General features: G+C 43.3%; 1 protein-coding gene across 1 annotated transcript in view; it reads right to left on the reverse strand.

Moving 5' to 3' along the window:
- The window catches only part of LOC103301043 (adhesion G protein-coupled receptor E2), a 46,296-nt gene that overhangs the window by 21,937 nt on the left and 1,414 nt on the right, over positions 1–22,945 (reverse strand). Inside the window, exons 2-10 of the mRNA XM_054718329.1 lie at positions 19,591–19,664; positions 16,460–16,513; positions 16,006–16,136; positions 12,187–12,328; positions 10,183–10,239; positions 9,686–9,820; positions 7,512–7,561; positions 7,309–7,386; positions 6,727–6,904 (exon numbers count right to left, since the gene is read on the reverse strand). Of these exons, the coding sequence (XP_054574304.1) occupies positions 6,727–6,904; positions 7,309–7,386; positions 7,512–7,561; positions 9,686–9,820; positions 10,183–10,239; positions 12,187–12,328; positions 16,006–16,136; positions 16,460–16,513; positions 19,591–19,664 (899 nt within the window). The remainder of the gene's footprint in view (positions 1–6,726; positions 6,905–7,308; positions 7,387–7,511; positions 7,562–9,685; positions 9,821–10,182; positions 10,240–12,186; positions 12,329–16,005; positions 16,137–16,459; positions 16,514–19,590; positions 19,665–22,945) is intronic.

The following is a 22,945-nucleotide window of genomic DNA, read 5'->3' on the forward strand; positions in this document are numbered from 1 at the left end:
TGGCAGTGTCTGGGTACAGGGGGCAGCACTGGGATTTCATCCCATCGTTTACCACCTTCCCCCGGGTGGGGTTGTTCCCCTAAGACTGAGGTATCTAAACTAGGAAGGCTTCTCCAACCCTCCCAGGGAGCACAGGCCATTTCCCGACACCCCTCAGAGATCTGAAAAAAAAACCAGAGCAATTCAGGAGAACGAAAAAACTTGTGATTCAGCACCACCTACTGGAAAACGATGGAAAGAATTAAGTAAACAGAACACCTACTGATCTCAATTCAAAAAGGCCTTTTCCAAAGCACATTGTATTAAAACTGTCAAAAATTAATGACATGGAGATTAGATGCATTAAAAAAAGAGAAAAGACTGCTGTATATATGAAAATTCTTTTATGTAAACTTAATGGCAACTACACATAAAAACCCAAAACTGAGACACATAACTTAGAAGAAAGAGGAAACAGAGGGAAAAATTATGAAATACCACCAAACAAAAACAACAGACAGGAACACAAGGAAAAACAAGCAAACAGTGGAGGCACAGAGATACCAGAAAACAAAAGATAAAATGGCTATAGGAAATCCTCATACACCAAGAATCACCCTAAATGTACATGAAGTGAATTCACCAATAAAAAGGCACAGAGTAGCAGATTGGATCAAAAACAAAACCCGAGTTACCTCAAAAAATTAAAAGTGGAACTGCTTTATGGCCCAGTGATTCCACTTCTGGAAATTTATCTGAAGAAACTGAAATGATAATTTGAAAGCATATATGCACCCCTATATTCATTGCAGCATTATTTACAATAGCCAAGATTTGGAAGCAGTTCCATCAGTAGATGACTGGGGGAAAAAGTTGTGGTACATTTACAGAACGAAATACTAGTCTGTCATAAAAAGGAAGAAAAATGTACCCTTCGCTACAGCATGAATAGACCTGGAGAACATTATGCTAAGTGAAATAAACCAGTCAGAGGAAAAACATTACCATATGATTTCACTCATATGTAGAATTTAATAAACTGAACTATTAAGCAAAACAGAGACTAATAGAGAGAGGGCAGGCAGATAGCTCTGAGGGTGGAGGTGTTAGGAGGGTTGGAGAGATTGAGCAAAAAAAGAAAAAAAAAGAGAGAACTCATGAACCTGGCTGACAGTGTGATGACTGTGGGGGTGGGGTGGGTAGAAGTGGAAGAGAGCATAGAGGGGATAAATGATGATGGAAAAAATAAAATAATATTTTAAAAAATCCAACCATAGCCCCAGCTGGTTTGGCTCAGTGGATAGAGCATCAGCCTGAGGACTGAAAGGTCTCAGATTCAATTCTGGTCAAGGGCACATGCCTGTGTTGCCCGCTCGATCCCCAGTAGGGGGTGTGCAGGAGGCAGCCAATCAATGATTCTCTCTCATCATTGATGTTTCTATCTCTCTCTCCCCCTCCTTTCCTCTCTGAAATCAATAAAAGTATATTTAAAAAAATCCAATCATATGCTGCCTTCAGGAGACACATCTAATTTGCAAAGACAAATATAAACTCAAAGTGAAAGGATGGAAAATGATTCTCTAAGCAAATGGCATCCATAGAAAAGCAGGTGTAGCCAGAGCTTATATCCAACAAAATAGATTCCAGGATAAAAAAGGAATAAGGGTCCAGCTGCGGTGGCTCCGTGGTTGAACATAGACCTATGAACCAGGAGTTCACGGTTCGATTTCTGGTCAGGGCATATACCTGGGTTGCGGCAGTGTGGGGTGTGCAGGAGGCAGCTGAGCAATGATTCTCTCTCACCATTGATGTTTCTATCTCTCTCTTCCTCTCCTTTCCTTCTGAAATCAATCAATATACTTTATATATATACAGAAGTATAAATTTATAGATACAAAATAGCCATGGGAATGTAAAGTACAGCATAGAAAATATAGTCAATAATATTTTAATAATTATATATGGTTCCAGGTGTGTACTAGACTTATCAGGGGATCACTTCATAAATTATATGTATCTAACCACTATGAAACTAATAAAAAATATTAAATGTCAACTGTAATTGAAAAGTTAAAAAAGTAGTAAAAAAATGAATAAAATTTATGTCTACACTTAAAAGAAAGAACCAGTATGCTACTGGCATAAAGATAGACATTTAGACCATTAAAATGGAAATGAGAGTTTAGAAATAAATCCATTCATCTATAGTCAGTTGATTTTCACCAGGAGGTGCCCAAATCCTTCAAGGTAGAATGAGTGGTCTCTTCTACAAATAGTGCTTGGACATCTGGCTACACACACACACACACACACACACACACACACACACACAGAAGTTGGTACTCTACCTCATACAATAAACAAAAATTAACTCGAATGAGTTGAAGACCTATATTTAAGAGCTAAAACTAGAACAATTAGAAGGACACATAAGGGCAAATCTTCATAATGTTGAATTTGGAAATGGATTCTTAGATATGACACCACATGCACAAGGAACAAAAGAAAAAAAATAGATAAAATGGACTTCATCATACCCAAAGTATCTATTCATTAGGTAAAAAGTCTACAAAGAAAGTGAAAAGACCATTTATGCAATGGGACAACATAGTTGCAAATTATGTATATCACTAGAAACCCAGGACCCGACATTCATGCACTGAGGGGTGGTGGGGTCCCTCAGCCCGGCCTGCGCCCTTTCACAGTCTGGGAACCCTCAGGGGATGTCCAACTGAAGCTGCAGTGGACATCCTTAGCGCTGCCACGGAGGCAGAGAGGTTCCTGCCACCGCTGCTGTCCTTTGCCAGCCATCAGCCCTGCTTGCGGCTGAGTGGCGCTCCCCCTGTGGGAGCTCATTGACCACCAGGGGGCAGCTCCTGTGTTGAGTGACTGCCCCCCTGGTGGTCAGTGAGTGTCATAGCGACTGGAAGTTCCACTGTTCGGTTGATTTGCATATTACCCTTTTATTATATAGGATAGGGCATTCCATTAGAATATATCAAGAACACTTATAGCCCAACAACCAAAAGCCTAACACTTAAATTTAAAAATAAGCAAACAACTCGAATAGACATTTACCCAAAAAACATGCACAAATATTCAAAAGTGACAGGTAAAAATATTAAACACCATTAGTCATTAGGGAAATGCAAATTCAAACCATAATGAGATGTCACCTGACATATACTAGAAAGGCTATAATAAAACCAAAACAAAATGGAAGTAAAAAGTGTTTCTGAGGATGTGGAAAATGGAACTCTATTATATAGCTGCTGGGACTGTAAATGGAAAAGTAGCCATTTTGGAAAAATAGTTTTGTGGCTCCCACAAAAGTTGAATATAGAATTACCATGTCAGAAATTTCACCCTAAGTTATATACCCCAAAGAGCTGAAAAAGTTATTCATACAAAACAAGTACATCAATATGCATAGTAGCATTATTCACAATAGTCAAAAGGAGGCAACAACCCACATGTCCATCAATGAATGAATGTGTAAACAAAAGGAGATATATCCATATCCAATGGAATATTAGTCAAGCATAAAAAGGAAAGAAGTGTGATACTGTGAACCCTGAGAACAAGACACACCTACTAAGAAGGGTTCCTGGTGGCTTACTGGGCTCAAATAAAAAAATAAAGCAGAGGCCCAGCAGCTGTTTCTTCATAGCCACGACTCATACAAACTGCACTTCACTGAGAAATCTCTGCGCTGAACTGCTTGCCTCTGTCCTAAATTGCCTGCCATCTCAGCCAACCCCTATGAAGGTATCATGGACTCCTACTTCAACCAATAGGACTAAGGCTTCCCCATCCAATCAGAGCTGCACAGTGTCGACCAACCAGAGCAGCTATATTTTGACCAGTCAGGACAGTGCCTTTTGGAGCAATCAAATCGGGAGGATTTGGCATCCTCATTTGCATAAGAATGGACCAATCAGAAACCAGGATGGGGACTTCTGTCCATACAAGCCAGCTACTTTCCTTTCTAGAATGAAGACTGTGTCTCCCTGGCTGAGCTGAAGCAGGAAAGATGTCTTGCTGTCTCACCAAGCAGAGCAGACCATTGAGGAGCAAAACAGAGCTGTCTAGCCAAGAGGGGCCTGGCCCCAGGTCTGTTCTATGGCTGTGCTTTCACAGTTATGCTATATCAAAATTGGGCTCTTCCACAGCCTTGCTACTTTCACAGCTGTGCTGTATCACAATTGAAATATTTTGTAGTGAATAAAGTTTCCTTCTTCACCACACCCCAAACTGGGGATTCCTGTTGGCCCCAAGGACCACCAGTTGACAATGCATGCTACAACATGGATGAATCTTGAAAATATCATTAGGTGAAAGAAGCTAAATTATAGGGTAACAAATTTAATGATCCAATTCTATGGAATATTCAGAATAAGCAAATCTATAGAGACAGAAAACAGATAAATGGTTGCCAAGGCCTGGAGGTGGGAGGGATGAGGAGCAACTGTTTAGTTGGCACAGTGTTTACTTTTGGGGTGATGAAATATTTTAGAAATATTTTAGAAGTGATGATCACAACTCTGAATGTACTGAATGTCATTGAATTGTACACTTTGGTTAAAATGGTCAACTCTATGTTATGTGAATTTTACCTCAATAAGACAAATTATTTTAAATCTCAAGTAGTATTTAAAAAAATATATATATATTGATTTCAGAGAGGAAGGGAGAGGGAGAGAGAGAAACACCAATGATGAGAGAGAATCATTGATCAGCTGCCTCCTGCACGCCCCCTACTGGGGATTGAGCCCGAAACCTGGGCATGTGCCCTTGACCAGAATCAAACCCAGGACCCTTCAGTTCACAGGCTGATGATCTATCCACTGAGCCAAACCAGCTAGGGCTCAAGTAATATTAAATATATTAGAGGCCTGGTTCATGAAAATTCATGCACTGGAGGGGAGCGGTCCCTCAGCCCGACCTTCCCCCTCTGACAGTCTGGGAGCCCTCAGGGGTGTGAGGCAACCAGCGATCAGGGGAAGACGATGCCCCCATCACACCTCTGCTGCTGCCACTGCTGACAGGCTTCGGGTGGCCCTTGGTGGCTGGGCAGCTGCCATCTGAGGCTTGCCTGTGCCTTGGGCTGGCCCTTGTTGACTGGGGGGCTGAGGGGACTGGGAAATGCCATCTTGTGGCTGTGGGCACTGCCATCTTTGAGGGCTTGGTAGTCAATTAGCATATTCCCTCCTTATTGGCTGTGGGCACTGCCATCTTTGTGAGGGTGTGATGGCCAATTAGCATATTCCCTTTTCATTAGATAGGATATTATTTTTTGGCTGTTAATTCTCACCTGAGGATATTTTTTCCATTGATTTTTAGAGAGAGTGGAAGGATGGAAGGAGTGGGAGGGGGAGAGAGAAAAACATTGATGTGAGAGAGACACATTGATTGATTGCTTCCCGCAACCTTCCTGACTAGGGCCTGTGATTGAATCTGCAACTCAGGTATGAGCCCTTTACAAGGAATCAAACCCACACCCTTTGGTGCGTGGGCCAATGCTCCAACCACTGAACCAAACTGGCCGGGGCTAAATCTATATTCTTTAAAATTAAGTAAATTGTTCTCTTTTAAAGCCTTTTGTATTTTGTCTTAAAATTTTTGTTACCTTTATTTCACTGCTCATAATTAATTTTATAATGAAAATGTATATTAATTGTCATTTTATTCATTCTTTTTTATTGCAGTATAATTGACATAACATTAGTTTCAAATGTACAACAGATGGCTCAATATTTATATATATTGCAAAATGATCACCACAATAAATTTATTTAACATCTGTCATTATACATAGTTACTAAATTTTTAAATTCTTGATAAGGACCTTTAAGGTTTACTTGCACAGACACTTTCAAATATATAATACAGTATTACCAACTATAGTTGTCATGCTGTACATATATATCCCCATGACTTATCCTATCTAATAAAGAGTAATATGCAAATTGACCATCACACCAAGACACAAGATGGCTGCCCCCATGTGGTCAAAGATGGCTGCCCCCATGTGGACACAAGATGGCCACCACAAGATGGCCACCACAAGATGGCCTGCAGGGGAGGGCAGTTTTAGGAAGTTAGGGGTGACCAGGCCATCACAGGAGGGCAGTTGGGAGGAACCCAGGCCTGCAGTGGAGGGCAGTTGTGGGGGACCAGGCCTGCAGGGGAGGGCAGTTGGGAAGGACCAGGCCTGCAGGGGAGGGCAGTTGGGGGGGGACCAGGCCAGCATGGGAGGGAAGTTGGAGGGACCAGTCCTGCAGGGGAGGGCAGTTGGGAGCCAGCAGTCCTGGATTGTGAGAGGGATGTCCAACCGGTCGGACATCCCTCAGGGGGTTCCAGATTGGAGAGGGTGCAGGCTGGGCTGAGGGACACCCCTCCCCCATGCACAAATTTCATACACTGGGCCTCTAGTTTATATTATAAGTAGAAGTTTTTACCTTTTGACTTCATTCACCCATTTCAACAGCCCTTCACCTCCTGCCTCTGGAAACTACCAATTTATTCTTTGTATCTATGAGTTTGTTTTTTAGATTCCACATATAAGTGATAGCATTCAGTATTTGTTTGTCTGTCTGACTTATTTCATTAGCAAAATTTATTCATTTCTTTTTAAGCTTTTACTTTAATTTGTTTATGAGTGGTCACTCAGCCCCAGTGAGGTTGGAAGAAGAATGAAGTGCAGGATGGACAGAGCTGAGCCTGGGGGCAGACCCAGGCACTTACCTGTGCCTCCAGTTGCTTTAAAGGTCAGCGATTCATTGGGTGGGGCCTTGCTCAGCTTTCTGACGACATGTTCCAAGTTGAGAAGCAGGTTAGTGGCCACATAGTTCTGTTCTGAGTGGGTCAAGTTCTCCAGGTCCCCGGGGCTCTCCAGCAGGTCATCCACCTCCTGTATGAGGTTCTGAGGGTATGGACACAGAGCCATTGGCCCATGCACTGGAGGGGCTACAGGAAGACTTTGCCCACTCAGCTCCAGCAAACAGATTCTAGATACTGTGTATTTGGGGATAAAGGTGGTAACGGATTGCCCCTGCAATCCAGCCGTTTAGAGGTCAGTTCTGTTCATGAATGCCAAGGGTGATGTAAACTGAATGGGCAGGAACAGCAAGAAAGGTATTAGTCGGTGTATGAGGATCTAACAGTGAGTTACAAGTACCTGCATGTCTGCTTTCCCCATCCGCCCTAGGAGAAGTGGGGACTCAGAGCAGGGCACCATTGTGTCTCTTCCCAAACCAAGGTTTTCCCAGTTCTCTATGGAACTCTTCTGGGGAAGTTCCACGTGCCTCCCCCAGGTCCTGTCCTTACCTGGATGTTGTCCGGATCCGAGGCTGACGTGATGTCTCTGTCCAAATCATCAAATTTTTGTAATAAGCCGGAGAACCTCTGGGGAGAAGGGAGATGTGATAGAGAGCCACACAGGTAGATGGGGAAAGTTGGGGAAAATAGGTGGGTGCTGCAGGTGGCACGGAGGTATTTCCTGCCTCTTTGTCCCTGCGGGAGTCACTCACCTTGTTGTTGTTGATTCTAGGGTGTGGAATCCTGGGGCGGGAGGAGGTCCCTGGTGCAGACAGAAGGGCAATTCATTAGGTGTATGTGAGTGTGTGTGTGTGTGTGTGTGTGTGTGTGTGTGTGTTGGGGCTAGGGCTTGGGGCCCAGGCCAGGTTCCTTCCCAGATGGTCATTTGGTAATTTACGGACCCTGGTTTGGGAATAGAAGCACCTGGGAGGTTCCACTGTCCCCCCTTCCCTTAGTGGGCACTTTTTCCTAGTCACATGGAAGCCTCGTAGCATAATAATGTGGTGGCTTCGATGCTCTTTTGTCCAAATGTGGATGGAATCAGCCTGAGTCCTACGTATCTGCTACCCCCAGTTCCCTAAATTTCCTGGGAAGTTCCCAGCTACCGTAGGGGAACATCACAGCTGCCTGTGTCCCAGCCTGAACATTTAGACAGAGGACAGAGTATGCCTTCTTGAGAATCCAGGACACGGGAAATGCGGCATTTCCTGGTCACGACCTGACTTGCCTCCCAGTGATAGCCTTAGTTCTCATTTCCCCAGAGCAGCTCCTCACTGACTGAGTTCTCCTTGGAATCCCATCAACGCTGTCAAAGCAGTGCTGTCCCCTCCACACTAACACTAAGACATCTTGATAGAGATGGACTGCCCTCGTGACAGACATCCCTCCCCCCAACCTCCCTCACTCCCCACTCCCGCTCTCAAGGATGAGGCTATAGGGCAAGGGGCAGGGAGAATGAAGAAGATGCTGGACAGGATGGGGTCATCCAGACAGTGACACCAAGTCCAGGTTGGACACTGGGAGCTGACCTGCAGTCACTCATCCCTGGGTACTTTTCTTGACTCCCAAAAGGCATTCCCTGGACTGGCAGGAAGTGTTGAGAATCCTTATCTGAGGAAGACCAGTGAAGGTGAGGGCTGGCTGGCTGGAGAGGGAGCAGGGTCTGATGGACGAGGGGCAGCAGATGTTTCTATCCTCTGACCCCTTAACATCCCACCTGGGACACAGACCTTTGTTCTTCCCTGAGGGACTCTGTGGTCCCTGATGATGCTTTTCTTTGTTGCCTGGTTCAGATGGGAGCCTTTTAGTTGAATTTTCAAGAGTGTGTTTGTGTGGTGGGGTCCTTGTCATGCTGCTAAGACCTGAAACAACATTCTTCTGGGTCCTGATATTCTGTGTTGTCCTCAGATCATGAACTGACATTTTTGGGGAGGATTAGGGAGGTCCCTTGTGTAGGAACATTGATGAAAACTGAGTAGATGAGAATTGGGGCCAGGGTGCCAGGGTTGTTGGCCAGGGACAGGGCTGGCTAGGGGAGGTGGACCCACCCTTGAATCTCCTCACCCCCATGTTTCTGGACAGGATCCCTGAATCCATCATTGACTGGGAGTCTACCTGGAATGCTTGAGATCACAGGGGCTCTGGTGGGAGAAGTTCTCGTACTGGAAGTCACTGGTGATGACAAAGAAGACAGATATTGCATTGGAACACAAAACACTGTGAGCTCCTGAAGTAACTTAATTGTCATCACTCTCTCGAAAATAAGATATCAGGTGGGTGGGGGGTGAGGGTTCCAAACATCCAGAAGTGACATTCTGAGGAGGGTTCTCAGCCTTGAGGTTTGGAGAGGGTGGGTGTCCAGGACAGCTTTTTAATGTTTTTGTGGTTGTTTTTTATGCCTGAGAAAGTGAGCCAAATGACCTCAAATATCATGGACAAGAAGAGATATAATAAATATAAATATAAATATCTGTATATGTATACATATACAATGTCTGTAGACTCAATTACATTTTAAAAATGAAATGTGTTTTAATAAACACTGTCTTTATAATTATAAAAAAAGTAAAAGGCAAACTACAATTTGGGAGACAATGTTTGCAAATCATATATCTTACAAATAGTTAACATCCAAAATACTATATAAAGAACTCTTTTAACTCAACAGACAAAACACACAAAACTACACCATCCAATTTAAAAATGGGTAGTGGATCTGATAGACTAATCACAAAAACGTGATTGCCCACCTCCCTCATAGCACCCTGCCCTGTCTCCTCTCTCTAATCCTTGACAAAGTGCTTCTGTGCTGCTCTCAGTGGTGAGGGTTCTGGATGTCCTATAACCTCCCCCAACAATCTCTGCATGCCCACTCCAAGCCCCTTACCATTACATCTCTCGACGAGTCTAGTGAGGATCTCTCCAGATGAAGAATTGAATCCCTGAGCACAGCGACAAGCAGTGGCATTGACACATTTGGAGTTCAGAGGACACCACCAAGCACAGTCTTCTGGGGTAGAGGCTGTGGGTATGAAGACCATGGTTAGAAGGCCCATGAAATGGAAGAAGTCAGCTACCAGCTGGGGATCCAAGGGCTTGTAGGAAGGGGTGAGGAGAATGAAGATGATGCCAGACAAGCAAGAGCCACGCAGACAGTGGATGCCAGTGTGGGGAGAGAGGGAGTTATGGCTGCCACTGGACTTAGAAGAGCTCAGAAAATTCTGGACATTTAGGGAGGAAGAAATAGCTTCTCTTATTTTCAGAAGACCCTGGCTGGCCTCATTTTCAGAGTAAGCCTCCTTCTCCCCTTGTTAGTGAGAGGACCTAGATCCCAACAAGCACTACCCAGCTTATGTCACTAATTGCCCTGGCTGGGAGACTCACCTTTAACGGTTTCCTCTGCAGCATCCAATGTCAAAAAGAGATGATGCAAAATGAGTCCTGGGGCAGAAATACAGAGAGATAATCAAGATAGGAAAGTGGAGCTCCAATTTCAACCACTGTTCACCTGGCCACTCCACCTGGGAGGTGGCTCTGGCCCTGCAGCCCACAGCTTTCTGGCAACTTCTCTGAGGTTTCTATGCTTGGAATCAAGGACTCTGTCTTTTCCTTCCATTTCTTGGGACTCCCCAAAGAGTCAGTCACTGATAGTCAGGGAACCTCAGGTGCTACAGGTAAGGGGACAGAACATACACACAGTTGATGACAGGGACACATCTTAGAAACTCCAACCTTTTCCAATGGAGAGGATATATCTTGAAGGAGAAAGTCCTTAGGTTGGTTTGCCTTTTCTCATGTCCACATTCTTTGTTCTTTGGCAATGGCATAAATCTGCTTTGAAAAGGCCCCACTCTCTCTTCCTAGTGAGTAGGTGCCAGTTCTTATTCACATGGAGGCATCCTATGGATGAATGTTGTGGTTCAAGGCTCTGTTGTCTAGATGTGGATGGAAGTGTCCTGAGTTCTCCCTATGTTTTACCCTGTGCACTCGCTTACCTGGCAGCTCCCAGGTGGGGTGGGGACATCATGTTTACCTGTGTCTCAGCCTGAGGATTTGGACAGAGGCCAGGGTGGGCTTTCCTAGGAGCCAAATGCAGTAGAAATGTGTTCCCTGAGCAATACCCAGCTTGGCTCCCTGAGCAATACCCAGTGATGGCCTTTGTCCTGCCTCCTTCAGGACAACTGCTCTCTGCCTTAATTCTCCTTGGAACCGGGTGATGCTGGCAGGACAGAGTTCTCCCTTCCATGCTAACTCTGAGACTCAAGCTGACCCACCCATGAACCTGACTCCTCAAGGGGCTTGGAGGAAGGGGTGAGGAGAATGAAGATGATGCCAGATAAGCAAGAGCCACCCAGACAGTGGATGCCAGGCCATGGTAGACAATGAGGGTTGATGTCCAGCCATGCAGGCTTGGGGTGGTGAAGGTGCCTCTTATGATTCCCACAAAGGCATTCCCTGGACTGGCAGGAAGTGGTGAGAATCCACTTCTGAGCAAGGCCAGCAGTAGGTAAGGGCTGGGTGGCTGAAGAGGGGAGCAGATGCTGATGGGCGAGGGGTGGCAGCTGTTTCTGTCATCTGGATTTTTTATCTCCATCAGGGATACTAACTTGTAGGTCCTGCTGACAGGGGCTCAGTTTTGGTCCCCCTGTGGCCTGAGGCAATGATGTCCAATTACATTCTTGTTTTCAATCTCATTCAGATAGGAGCCTCTTTCATTTACCTAACTTTCTGAGTATGTGTGGGGTGGTTTATTTCACCCTGCCCACCTCTAACACAATATCCTCCTGGGTCCTATTTATCTGAGTTGCCTACAGGCCCATGAACTGAGCTTATTGGATTGGATCAGCGTGGAGCCTTGCTTGGGAAAATAGATGTGGCTGAGTGGCTGAGAAGTGGGGTCAGGGTGCAAGTAGGGGTTTCATCAGGTGTAGTTGTTGGCCAGGGAAGGGCCAGCTGGGCCACATGGGCTGACGCTTGACTCTTCCCACTCCCACATTTCTGAACAGGGTTCATCAAGGCCTGAGGGGTCTCAGAGTGGTCCTGGGGTGGCCAAGCCCATGTGGACTCTAGTGGGGGAAGGTCTCATCCTGGAAATTTCTGATGAAGAAGAAAAGGATGGATATTGCGCTGGAATGCAGTACTCTGTGAGCTCTTGAAGTATCTTGAATGATACCCCTTTCTTTGTTTTATGAAATTAAGATGCCAAGTAGCAAGAGGATGTCCTAAAATTGTATAAGTGGCACTTGGTGGGGGCATTCAGAGCCTTGGGGTTTAGAGAGGGTGGGTGACCTCGTAAGTGCCCAGGCTACCTCTTTGATGACCTGGAGAAAGGGTTGAGAATCCCAAACCTAATGAATGAGAAGGTGAAAGACATGGGATCCTTCTCACCATCACACGGGTCGTCAGGATCAATGTGGAACATTTCCTCAGAAACAGGCACGTTGCCTCGGTTGCATCTGCAGAAGGACTCCATGAAGTCTTGGCAGTCTAAATATAATCTACAGGACCAGTTTGAGTTTGGTCCACAGTCCTTGATGTCTGGAACACAATAGGCAAAATGTCACCTCTCAAAGGCAAAAGTTCCTACTGGACAGAGACCCTGCCCTCCAGCATGACCCTGTCATGGGGGCTGGACAGAACACAGGTCCAGGGTTGCACTCCTAGGATGGGGCTGGGCAGAATCAGCTGCTCCTACTGACCCCTTGTCCCATCTTTACTTTCTGAGGCACCTACATTCAGACACTCTGCTGTGTCATGATGGGGTTGAAAGGAGGTCTGCAATCCCTCACTTCAGGCTTTGAGGGGTAGATGGAGACACTGATTAGGACTCCAAATCCTCATTTGTGATGCTATTTGCATCATTGGCAACTTGGAGGTGGCCTCCAGTTAGGGTGACAGTGGATTTGATGTCCACCCTCAATGCTGAGGTTGTGGAGGGAGTCATGGGTGGGGGCTGTACCGGGTGACGTGGCACTCATCACACACCTGGAGATAGAGCCAGGTGTCAGCCCCTGCCCATTGACAGCTTCCACTTCACATTAATCACAGTGGCCCAAGTACACCCCACCCTCCTTGTCAATTCCCCATCTAGCAGTTCCCCAGCTCCTAATGGCCGCCTTTTACAGATGCCCAAGATATCTCTGGGAGAGTCTTCCTATCTCCACCCTGGGTAAGATCCCCTGTCATCAGAGGCAGTAGGGGATGTGAAATGAAGAACCAGCATGAAGGTCCTCACAGCTAAGTCATGGGGGTGTTTTCTTTTTTCTTCCTTTCTTTTTTTTTTTCATGGGGGTGTTTTCTGGCATCTTATCTCTCCATGTTCTCTAAACCTGAGAGAAAGGTGCCCATGAGCCAGGTTTCATTTGAGTAGTTCAGGGGTCCATCGAGCAGTGGCTAAACACCACTGGGTAACAACAGCAACTTAATAAGAACCAAATGAATAAAAAATGTAGGGACAGAAAGTTTGACCCTGTACATTACAAACAGGGGACCAAAGACTTTAGGGCCTGCCTTACTGGTTTGGCTCAGTGGATAGAGCGTAGGCCTACGGACTAAAGGGTCCAAGGTTTGATTCTGGTCAAGGGCATGTACCTTGGTTTCGGGCACATCCCCAGTATGTGCAGGAGGCAACTAATCAATATTTCTCTCTCATCGATGTTTCTAACGCTCTATCCCTCTCCCGTCCTCTCTGTAAGGAGTCAATTAGTCTCCCCCAGGTCAGAGTTTCTTTTCTAAATTCATGAATTTCCCTTTTAAGGCTGAGGCTATGCAGTCAGACCAGGACATGAGAGGAACTGGGAGTGATTCACATCTGTGGCATTCATGTTTAGCCCCCACCTGAGCAATAGGTCTTTTCTCTTCTTTTCAGATGATAGTGATGGCTGGAGACCTGCCATTAAGTTTAATGTCATGGGGTGTAGTAGAGTTGAGGAAAAGTGGAAATAAGGTGTGGAATGGAAGGACGCAACAGCGGGAAATTCCTCAATCTGACAAGTGCCCTCAAGAAGGGAGCTGGGATCCAGGTACCTTAGTAGCATCTTCTCTCCATGTCTACCCAGTCTACAATTTCCCATGAGACACACACATGTAAATGCACAAAGAAACCTTTAGGAATACCACTAGTGTCATGGATGGGCTGGGTACTAGTGACAACAACATCTTTTTCTTTTCCTGATAAAAGTTACTTTTCCAAAAATATTAAATAACATTGGGTACTGAGAAAACAAAGAAAATCAAATAATGATCAAGTAAAATAATCACCCATAAGTCCTCTATACAGACTACTGAAAAAATTTAGGGGTATATTTTTCTCATCTCTTCAAATATATTAAGAATATTTCCATTTACAACAAATTAATATGCATTAAGAGTATTTTGAGTAGATGAAGAGTATTTCTTGGTATAAAATTTTATCTCCTCCCCTCATATTTATGGTGGTTAAATGTGCATAAATAAAATTTCCACTTAAACCATTTTTAGTATTGTGATTTTATTTTATGATCCAATTTTCTTGAAGAATAAAACCCCCTTAGCTTTAGACCTTAGTATTGCCACCTTATTAGTTGCCAAACTTTGGCAACTCACTAAATCTTTTTGAGCCCAAATTTGGTAATTCAAAAAATGATGCTGCCTGGAAACCATAAAATTCATAGAAGAAAACATAGGAGGTTAGCTCCTTGACATCTGTCTTGGCAATGAATTTTTGTATTTGACATAAACAAGGCAACAAAGCAACAATAGACAAGGGGGGCTACATCAAACTAAAAAGCTCTTGTACAGCAAAGACAACCATCACTGCAATGAAAAAGCAACCTGCAATTGTGAGAAAATATTTGCAAATCCTGTTTCTGATAAGGGTTAACATCTAAAATGTATAAAAACTCATACAACTTAATAGCAGGAAACCCAAACAATCCGATTAAAAACTGGGTAGAAGATTTGAATAAGTGTTTTTCAAAAAAGACATAACCCCCAAAATCCCCCCCCCAAACAGAAGAAATCCAAATAGCCAATAGATACTAGTACATGAAAAGGTGTTCAACATCACTAGTCATCAGAGAAATGCAAATAAAAATCACAATGAGATACTACTTCACACCTGTTAGAATGGCTATTATTAAAAAAACACACAAGATATAACAAATGTTGGAGAAGATGTGGAGAAAAGGGACGTTGGGTACTATTGGTGGGAATTTAAATTGGGGCAGCCCCTATAAAAAAAATCCTCAAATATTTAAAGATTCATGATTCACCTGAACTTTTGGGTATTTCTCAGAAAGAAATAATATTAAATCTTGAAAAGATGTCTGCACCTCCATGTTCCTTACAGCATTATTTACAATAGCCAAGATACAAAAACAACCTGAGACCACTGGTGGATAAATGGATACTTAAAAAGTTGTATATGTTTACAGTGGAATATTATTCAGCCATAAAAAGAAGGAAATCATGTCCTATGTGACATTATAGCTAAGTGAAATGTCAGACAGAAAAATACAAATATAATAATCTGACTTAAATGTGAAATTAAAACCCCCCACACAAGCACATAGATACAGAAACAGATTGGTGATTGCCAGAAGTGGGGCAAATGGGTGAAGGTGGGGGAAAAACCCTAGCTCTGCCTGCATCCTGGCTCTGCTGTGAGGATGAGGTGGAAAACCAGGGCAGGATTCCTGGTGAGCTCGAGCTAATAGGAGAGCCTGAGACTCCAGGCTCTGGGTATTTCTTTCCTCCTGTTGCTTCCACTATTTCTTTTCTTTCTTTGTGCTATGAAAATAATAATTGGCAGTAACAGCAGTAACAATGGTAATAGCTCATATTTGTTGACAATTTCTCTGCACTCATCTTAAATTTTTTTTTCATGCAGGTAACTATGAAGTCTTACACCATCCATGTGGGGTAGGTACAATAATTATCCCCAATATACAGACAAGGAAACTGAGGGAGAGGATAAATAATTTCCTAAAGGTCAGAGAGCCACTTAACAGTAGTGGCAAAGCTAGAGTTTGAACCCACACAGCCCAGATCCATTGTGGAAGCTCTAACCACCCTTCTTACTATTCACAAAAACCTAACTGCCCACTTCCTCATACTACCCTGCCCTGTCTCCTCTCTCTAATCCTTGACAAAATGCTTGTGCTGCTCTGGACGCTCCACAATATACCCCATAATCTTTTTATGTCCCTCCACCTCTCTCCCTGAAACCTCTGTACCATTGCAACTCTTCAAGTGGCCGCTGGTGAAGACGCTGCTCGATGCAGCACTGAATCCTGGTGCGCAGTGACAGGCGTGGGCATTGACACATGGAGGGTTCGGAGGGCACCATCGAATACAGGCTGTGGGGTGGAACAGTGAGGTGGAGACCATGGTCAGAAGGCTCAAGGAATGGATAAAGCCATGGACAACTGTGGGTTCAAGACTAGAGGAGGGGAGAGAAGGGAGGGGTGGCTGCTATTGGAAGAGGAATAGAGAAAAAAAAAATCTGGGCATTTAGGGAGGTAAAACAGCTTTTCTTATTTCCAGAAGATCATCTCCAAGCCTCACTTGCAGAATTAGCCTCCTTCCCTCCCAACTGGTGAGAGGACCCAGACCGCAGCCTGCACCTCCCCTTCCCCCCCAGATTAGTATCACTAATGGGCATCTGTTTGGGCAGACTTACCCCCATCCTTCTGTGCTGCAGCAACCAATGGCAACAACAGCAGCACTGACAGATCTGGGACAGAAAAACACAAAGAGAAGACAAAGAAAAGAGAGTCAATCTCCAATTTCAAAACCTGGCTGCATGGCCATTGCTTCGTTTGGAGGTGGTTCTTGCCCTGCAGCCCATGGCCTTCCAGCAGGTTCTTCATGTGTTTTACTGGGAATTGAGGACTCAATCTTCCCCCTCCACCTCCCAGATCGACCTGAGAAACCAGTCACCAACAGGTACAGTCCTCATGGATCCTCAGGTGACACAGGTCAGGGGACAGAACATACATGACGGGTGCTGATAGGGACAAATCTTAGAAACCCCAACCTGTGCCAATGGAGGGGGTAGATCTTAAAGATCCCTTTGCCCAGATCCCGTTTCATGTTCTCTGGCAATGGTAGAAATCGGAGGATTTCTCTTCCAGGATCATTTCCCCTGTTAAATGTACATTTTCTGGGTATATAAAAGGAGCTGGGTATTAGAATTAGACTCCCAAAGTGTGAGCCCTAGCTCACTGTGCCAGCAGGGATAAGAACCCTGGAATGGAGTGGAATGGAGAGATGGGGGCTAATGAGAGGTGAGGCGTGAGAATGAAGGCAGCTGCAGGTAGAGTCACTATCTCCTGGTTAAGTGGCCTCTCCAGGTATAGCACCCATGGCTTCTTTGGTTCCTTCCACATGAGCTCCTGGCCCTCACACAGAGCACTGAGGGCACAGCCTTTGCCCTTTTTCTTCGAGTTCAGCCCTAAGGAATGAGTCACTGAACAGGCTTTGTGGTTGAAAACCACTACAGGTGCGGAGGAATGAAACCTACCCTACAGGCAATAATTGGATCACATATTTAGAGTCCATCCTTTCATCCATACGAGCCAGCGAACCCTATGAAAATCCATCTCTGTGTGCCTTTACAAGAAGTTTCTAAAATATGTCCATTTTTAAAAAACATCATGTACTACAAATCAGATAATGATAAATGTGGCTATGTTTCATAAAAACCAGGAAGCAAATTATAACCCATGGGGACAACCTAATAGAAACACCGAATTTGCTAGGTAACAGTTATTATCTTAAGCATTGAAGGAAATAAAGACTAACCAGCCTTTGGCTGACCTCGTTAATATTGATTTTTACTAATTCCCTATCCTTTAAATCATGCCATGATACACACACAATGATGATGTATTTCTTAGCATAATAGAGTTTTCAGATAGCTTGATTATCTACCCTTAAAAAAAAAAGATATATGATAGTTAATCTTATGTATCAATTTGGCTAGACTACAGTACCCAGACATCTAGTCAAACATTAGTTTACTAGAGGCCCGGGGCATAAAATTTGTGCACAGGTGGGGTCCCTAGGCCTGGCCAGCAATCAGGGCGGATTGGGCCAGACTGATCAGGGCTGGGCCAGAGAGGAGGCAACGGTTACCAGATTGGGCAAGGAAGGAAAGACACCGGATGCCAATGCGGCCATCGTCGGCGCCCTGCCACTGCAGCGAGTGGGTGGTGGGCTGATCGGGGCCTGCTAGCTTGGGGGAGGGACAGGGCACGGGAGGTTGGCCACCAGCCCCAAGGAGGGAGCCGGCCCTCGGCCTCCCTAAGAAAGGGGCTATGTCTGCCACCACCCACTCCCGGTTCCCTGTCCCAGCCTGGGGGCCGGCCCCAATCAGGTGATCGGGGCCTGCCGGCCGGGGGGTAGGGACTGCAGGAGGTTGGCCTGCCATGGGAGGTTGGCTGTGGGAGCACACTGACCACCATGGGGCAGTTCCTGCATTGAGCATCTGCCCCCTCGTGGCCAGTGCGCATCATAGTGACTGGTCATTCCGGTCGCTAAGGCTCTTATATATAGATATAAAAACATGCATTCACAGCAACATCTATATATGCATTCACAGCAACATCTATATATATATAGATACTATATATGCATATATATATATTGCTGTGAATGCATGTTTTAAAAAAAATCTTTATTGTTGAAAGTATTACATATGTCCCTCTTTCCCCCCATTGACCTCTCCCAGCCTACCCCTACCCCCACCCCAAGCCTTTACCACCCTATTGTCTGTGTTCCTGGGTTATGCATATATGCATATAAGATCATTAGTTGATCTCTTCTCACTCACCCGCACTCCCTTGCCTTCCCTCTTAGGTTTGACAGTCTGTTCTGTGCTTCTATGACTTTGGGTCTATTTTAGATTAGATTAACATTTAAATCAGTAGACTTTGACTAAATCAGATTGTCCTCCATAATCTGGGTGGGCCACATCCATTCAGTTAAAGACCGTAAGAGAAAAAAGACTGACTTCCTCTTCTGTGGAAGAGGGAATTCTGCTTCCAAACTGCCTTTTTAAAGTTTTATTTTTAGAGAGAGTGGAAGAGAGAGGGAAAGACAGAGAGAAACACATTGATTGGTTGCCTCCTGTATGCTCCCTGACCAGGGCCCAGGCCAAGGAGGAGCCTGCAACCAAGGTGCGTGCCCTTGACCGAAATCAAACCGGGAGACCCTTTGGTCTGAAGGCTGACGCTCTATCCACTGAGCCAAACTGGCTAATGTCCTAGCTGCCTTTAGACTTGGACTTCAGATGCAACATCAGTTCTTCCCTGGGTTTTCAGCCTACTGGACTGCCCTGTGGATTTGAACTTTTTAGCCTCCACCAATCTCATGAGCTCATTCCTTATAATAATGCATTTCTCTCCCCCCCCCCCTGCTTCTGCCTTTCTCTTTCCCTCTCCCTCGTTCTCTCCCTCCCGCCTTCTCTCCTCCTCTCTTCCCCTCTCTCCCTCCTTTTCCCCCTCTCTGCTTCCCTCCCTCCCTCCTATTGATTCTGCTTCTCTGAAGAAACTGGACTAAAACTAGTGGTTAAATGGGAAGTGTCTGTTAAGTCCTTGAGTATGCCCTAGGAATAAATTTCACTAATTTTCTCCTTTGAGATTTATTATAAATGAGCTAATATCCTTAAATTTTCTTCCATTTGTACCTTATAGAGATACTGGGAAAAACAAGTCAGGTATCAAGCAAAAACAGATAATATTTTCAAACTGGGTAGAGAGTTCCCAGATAGCTTTAATTGTCTGTGACCATTGTTATAATTTTACCTACCTGGCAGCACTCTTAGACATCTGTCTCTCATGGTGCAGATGCAAGTCCAGCCACTGAGGATGTCTGATCTCAGTCTGTGTGTGTTAAAAACACTTTCTGTTTGGAGTATATATTGTGTTCTAGAGGAAGTAACTTAAGAAATTGTTGATCTGGATTCTTTCTTTCCCACAATCTGCCCAATAATTAACTTCTCAGGGACCCCAGTTCTTCTTTTTAAGGATTTACATAGTATTTTAAGTCTGTACAGGAAGCCTCTTTGAGGGTGATTTTTATGTTTTTACATAGGAAAATGTGATACTGTGCATTCAAAGACCTCCCCAAATGAAGAATCACTCTACTGGTCTTTTTGCCCCTATAGGACCTTAGGTCAGAGTGAACAGAATTATCTATTTATTATCTTTTTTTTTTAGTTTTATTTATTTATTTATTTTTTTTAAATATCTTCATTGATTAAGGTATCACATATTTGTCCTCATCCCCCCATTCCCATCCCACACCCCTTCCCACGCATGACCCTACCCCCCTGTTGTCCTTAACCACTGGTTAGGCTCATATGCATGCACACAAGTCCTTTGGTTGATCTCTCCCCTGTATCCCCACCCTCCCCTACCCTCCCTCTGAGGCCTGACAGTCTGATCCATGCCTCCTTGTTTCTGGGTCTGTTCTTGTTCATCAGTCTATGCTGTTCATCATTTCCCCTAGATGAGTGAGATCATGTGCTACTAGAAATACACTTATAAGAGCCGAAAATGAGACAAGCAATAATGGTTATGCTGAAAGGCAAATGAATCAGTCTATAGTGAGTTTCTTTCTGGGCCAACAGTTCTTTTGAGACCCAATTTCAATGTCAAACAGTTCCTTATGTGCACATGTCAGCACTGACATTTCAGTTCTGGATGGTGGACAAATGGTGGTAATGCAGGTCCGACCCTCTCTGGTTTGGTCCTGGGCAACTGGCAGTGGTGCACAGCTGCTGACTGCTAGTACGGCAAGGCGACGTCAGCATCTTCCATCTCTGGACTGCTTCTCTTCTGTCTTCATGGCCGGAGTAGTCCTGTCGATTCCTCTCTGTTGCCGGAATCCATATGGTCTCAGAGTTGTTTTCTGAAAATATACAAACATATTCTCGACCAAAAGTTAATAAAGGAATATTTTCTATAAATTTGACTTGGGATCCTTTTTCATTTTTTGCCCAAATGATTTTCCTCTGGCTTGTTTTGACACCATGTGTGTTTTTCATGGGTGTCTTGCTTTTAGCATTACAATTAATTTTCTAAAGTACAAATTTTCTAGATGTAATTTACTTACAGGATATTTTTCCTTACATGATATTGTTCTACTATCCCCCCTTTTTTATTATCTATTAATAGATATTTTATTGAGGTATAATTGCCCTACATTATATACTTCCAGATGTACACCATCATAATTCAATAACTGTATACACTGGAAAATGATCACCATAATGTCTAGTTAACAATCATCACCATATATAATTATAATTTTTTTGTGATGAGAACTTTTAAGTTCTACTTTGTTAGCAACTTTTAAGTATGCAATACTTTATTATTGACTATAGTCACCATGCTGTACATTACATGCCATGGCTTATTTATTTTATGACTGGAAGTTTGTATCTTTTCACCCCATTTAACCATTCCCCCTCTTCACCCCCCAACTCTGGCAGTAACCAATATGTGCTCTGTATCTATGAACAATTTTTAAAAAATTTTTATTTCACATATAAGTGAAATCATATGATATTTGACTTTCTCTGTCTGATTTACTTTTCTAGGCATAATGACCCCCAGCTCCATCCATGTTGTCATCAATAGCAACACTTCATTATATTTTTTAATGGCTAAATAATATTCTCATTCATGAATAGGCACTTAGATTGTTTCCATATCTTGGCTGTTGTAAATAATGTTGCAATTAACATTAGGATATATATCTGTTTTTGAGTTAGTATTTTCTTCAGAAAGATACCCAGAAATTAAATTGTTGGATCATATAATAATTTTATTGTAACTTTTTCAGGGACTTTCAAAAGTTAATGTCTTATTGCTATTTTAAAATACATATATGTTCACAGGAAGTTGCAGAAACAATGCTAAGAGGTCCTGTGTACCCTTCACCCAGGTTCTTGGAAAGATGACATTTTTATGTAATGATAGCCATATACTTAAACCAAGAAACTGGGATTGGTAAAATGTGTGTGTATAGTTCTGTAACATTTTATCACATGTGTAGATTCCTGTAACTGCCACTACAATCAAGATACATATTCAATCACTACAAAGATCTCCTCCATGTTACCCCAACATGCCTAAACCCTAGTTGGTCTAAAACTAAGGTGTTTTTTCATTCTTCAACAATACTCAAAACAGTCTTAGATTCATACTTACTGATATAAGAAAATATTTCTGATATGTTTTATAAATAAGAAAAACATACCCTGCACACATTTCCTGTAGTCTGTGTGATGGTATTATATTAATTTTCCCTGTTTATACTTTTTACACTTTCTTTTTTCTATGTCTATTAGTTGTCCAGAGCTGCTATAACAAAATAAAACAGACTAGATAGTGTAAACAACAGATATTTATTTTCTCACAGCTCTGGAGGCTAAATGTACAAGATGTAGGTGATGGCAGGATCTCTGGTGTCTCTTTTTTCTCCTTTAAGAACATCAATTCTATGGGATTAGGACCTCATTTACCTTTACTCCTAAAAGACCATATCTCCATATATGGTTACAGAGAGTTAGGGTTTCAACATATAAATTTTATGTGGCACAGTTCATTCTAAAATGCCATATGCTATTTAACATTGACAAAAATTAAGGAAAGGGTAAATTTTAATAAAAAATTGTTGATTTCCACTTAATTCCAGAGAATATTTTTTTCTGGATATAGAATCCTGGGTTGTTAACACTTTTCTTTCAAAACTTGAATCATGTTGTGCTACTGGTAGCCATAATTTATGATGAGAAATTAGCTGATATTTGAATTGTTTTCTCCTTATGGATGAATATCATTATTTATTTAATCCCTTGCTGCTTTTGAGTTTTTTGTTTTGTTTTTAGTTTTCAGAAGTTTGATTTTGTTGTACCTTGGCCTAGATTTCTTCGAGTTTATGCTGTGTGGAGTTTCCTCAGCTTTTTGAATGTATATGTTTTTGTCAAAATTGAGAAATTTTTATCCATTTTTTCTCTGAATGATTTTTCAGTTCTATGTTCTCTATCTCCCTGTAGAATTCAGTAACAGAAATATTAAATTTTGTTATAGTACCACAGGTCCCAAAATCTCTCTTCCTTTTTTTTGTAGTATATTTTTTGTCTCTTGTTCATATT

This window comes from Eptesicus fuscus, chromosome 6, assembly GCF_027574615.1.
Source record: "Eptesicus fuscus isolate TK198812 chromosome 6, DD_ASM_mEF_20220401, whole genome shotgun sequence".
Classification (NCBI taxonomy): Eukaryota; Metazoa; Chordata; class Mammalia; order Chiroptera; family Vespertilionidae; genus Eptesicus; species Eptesicus fuscus.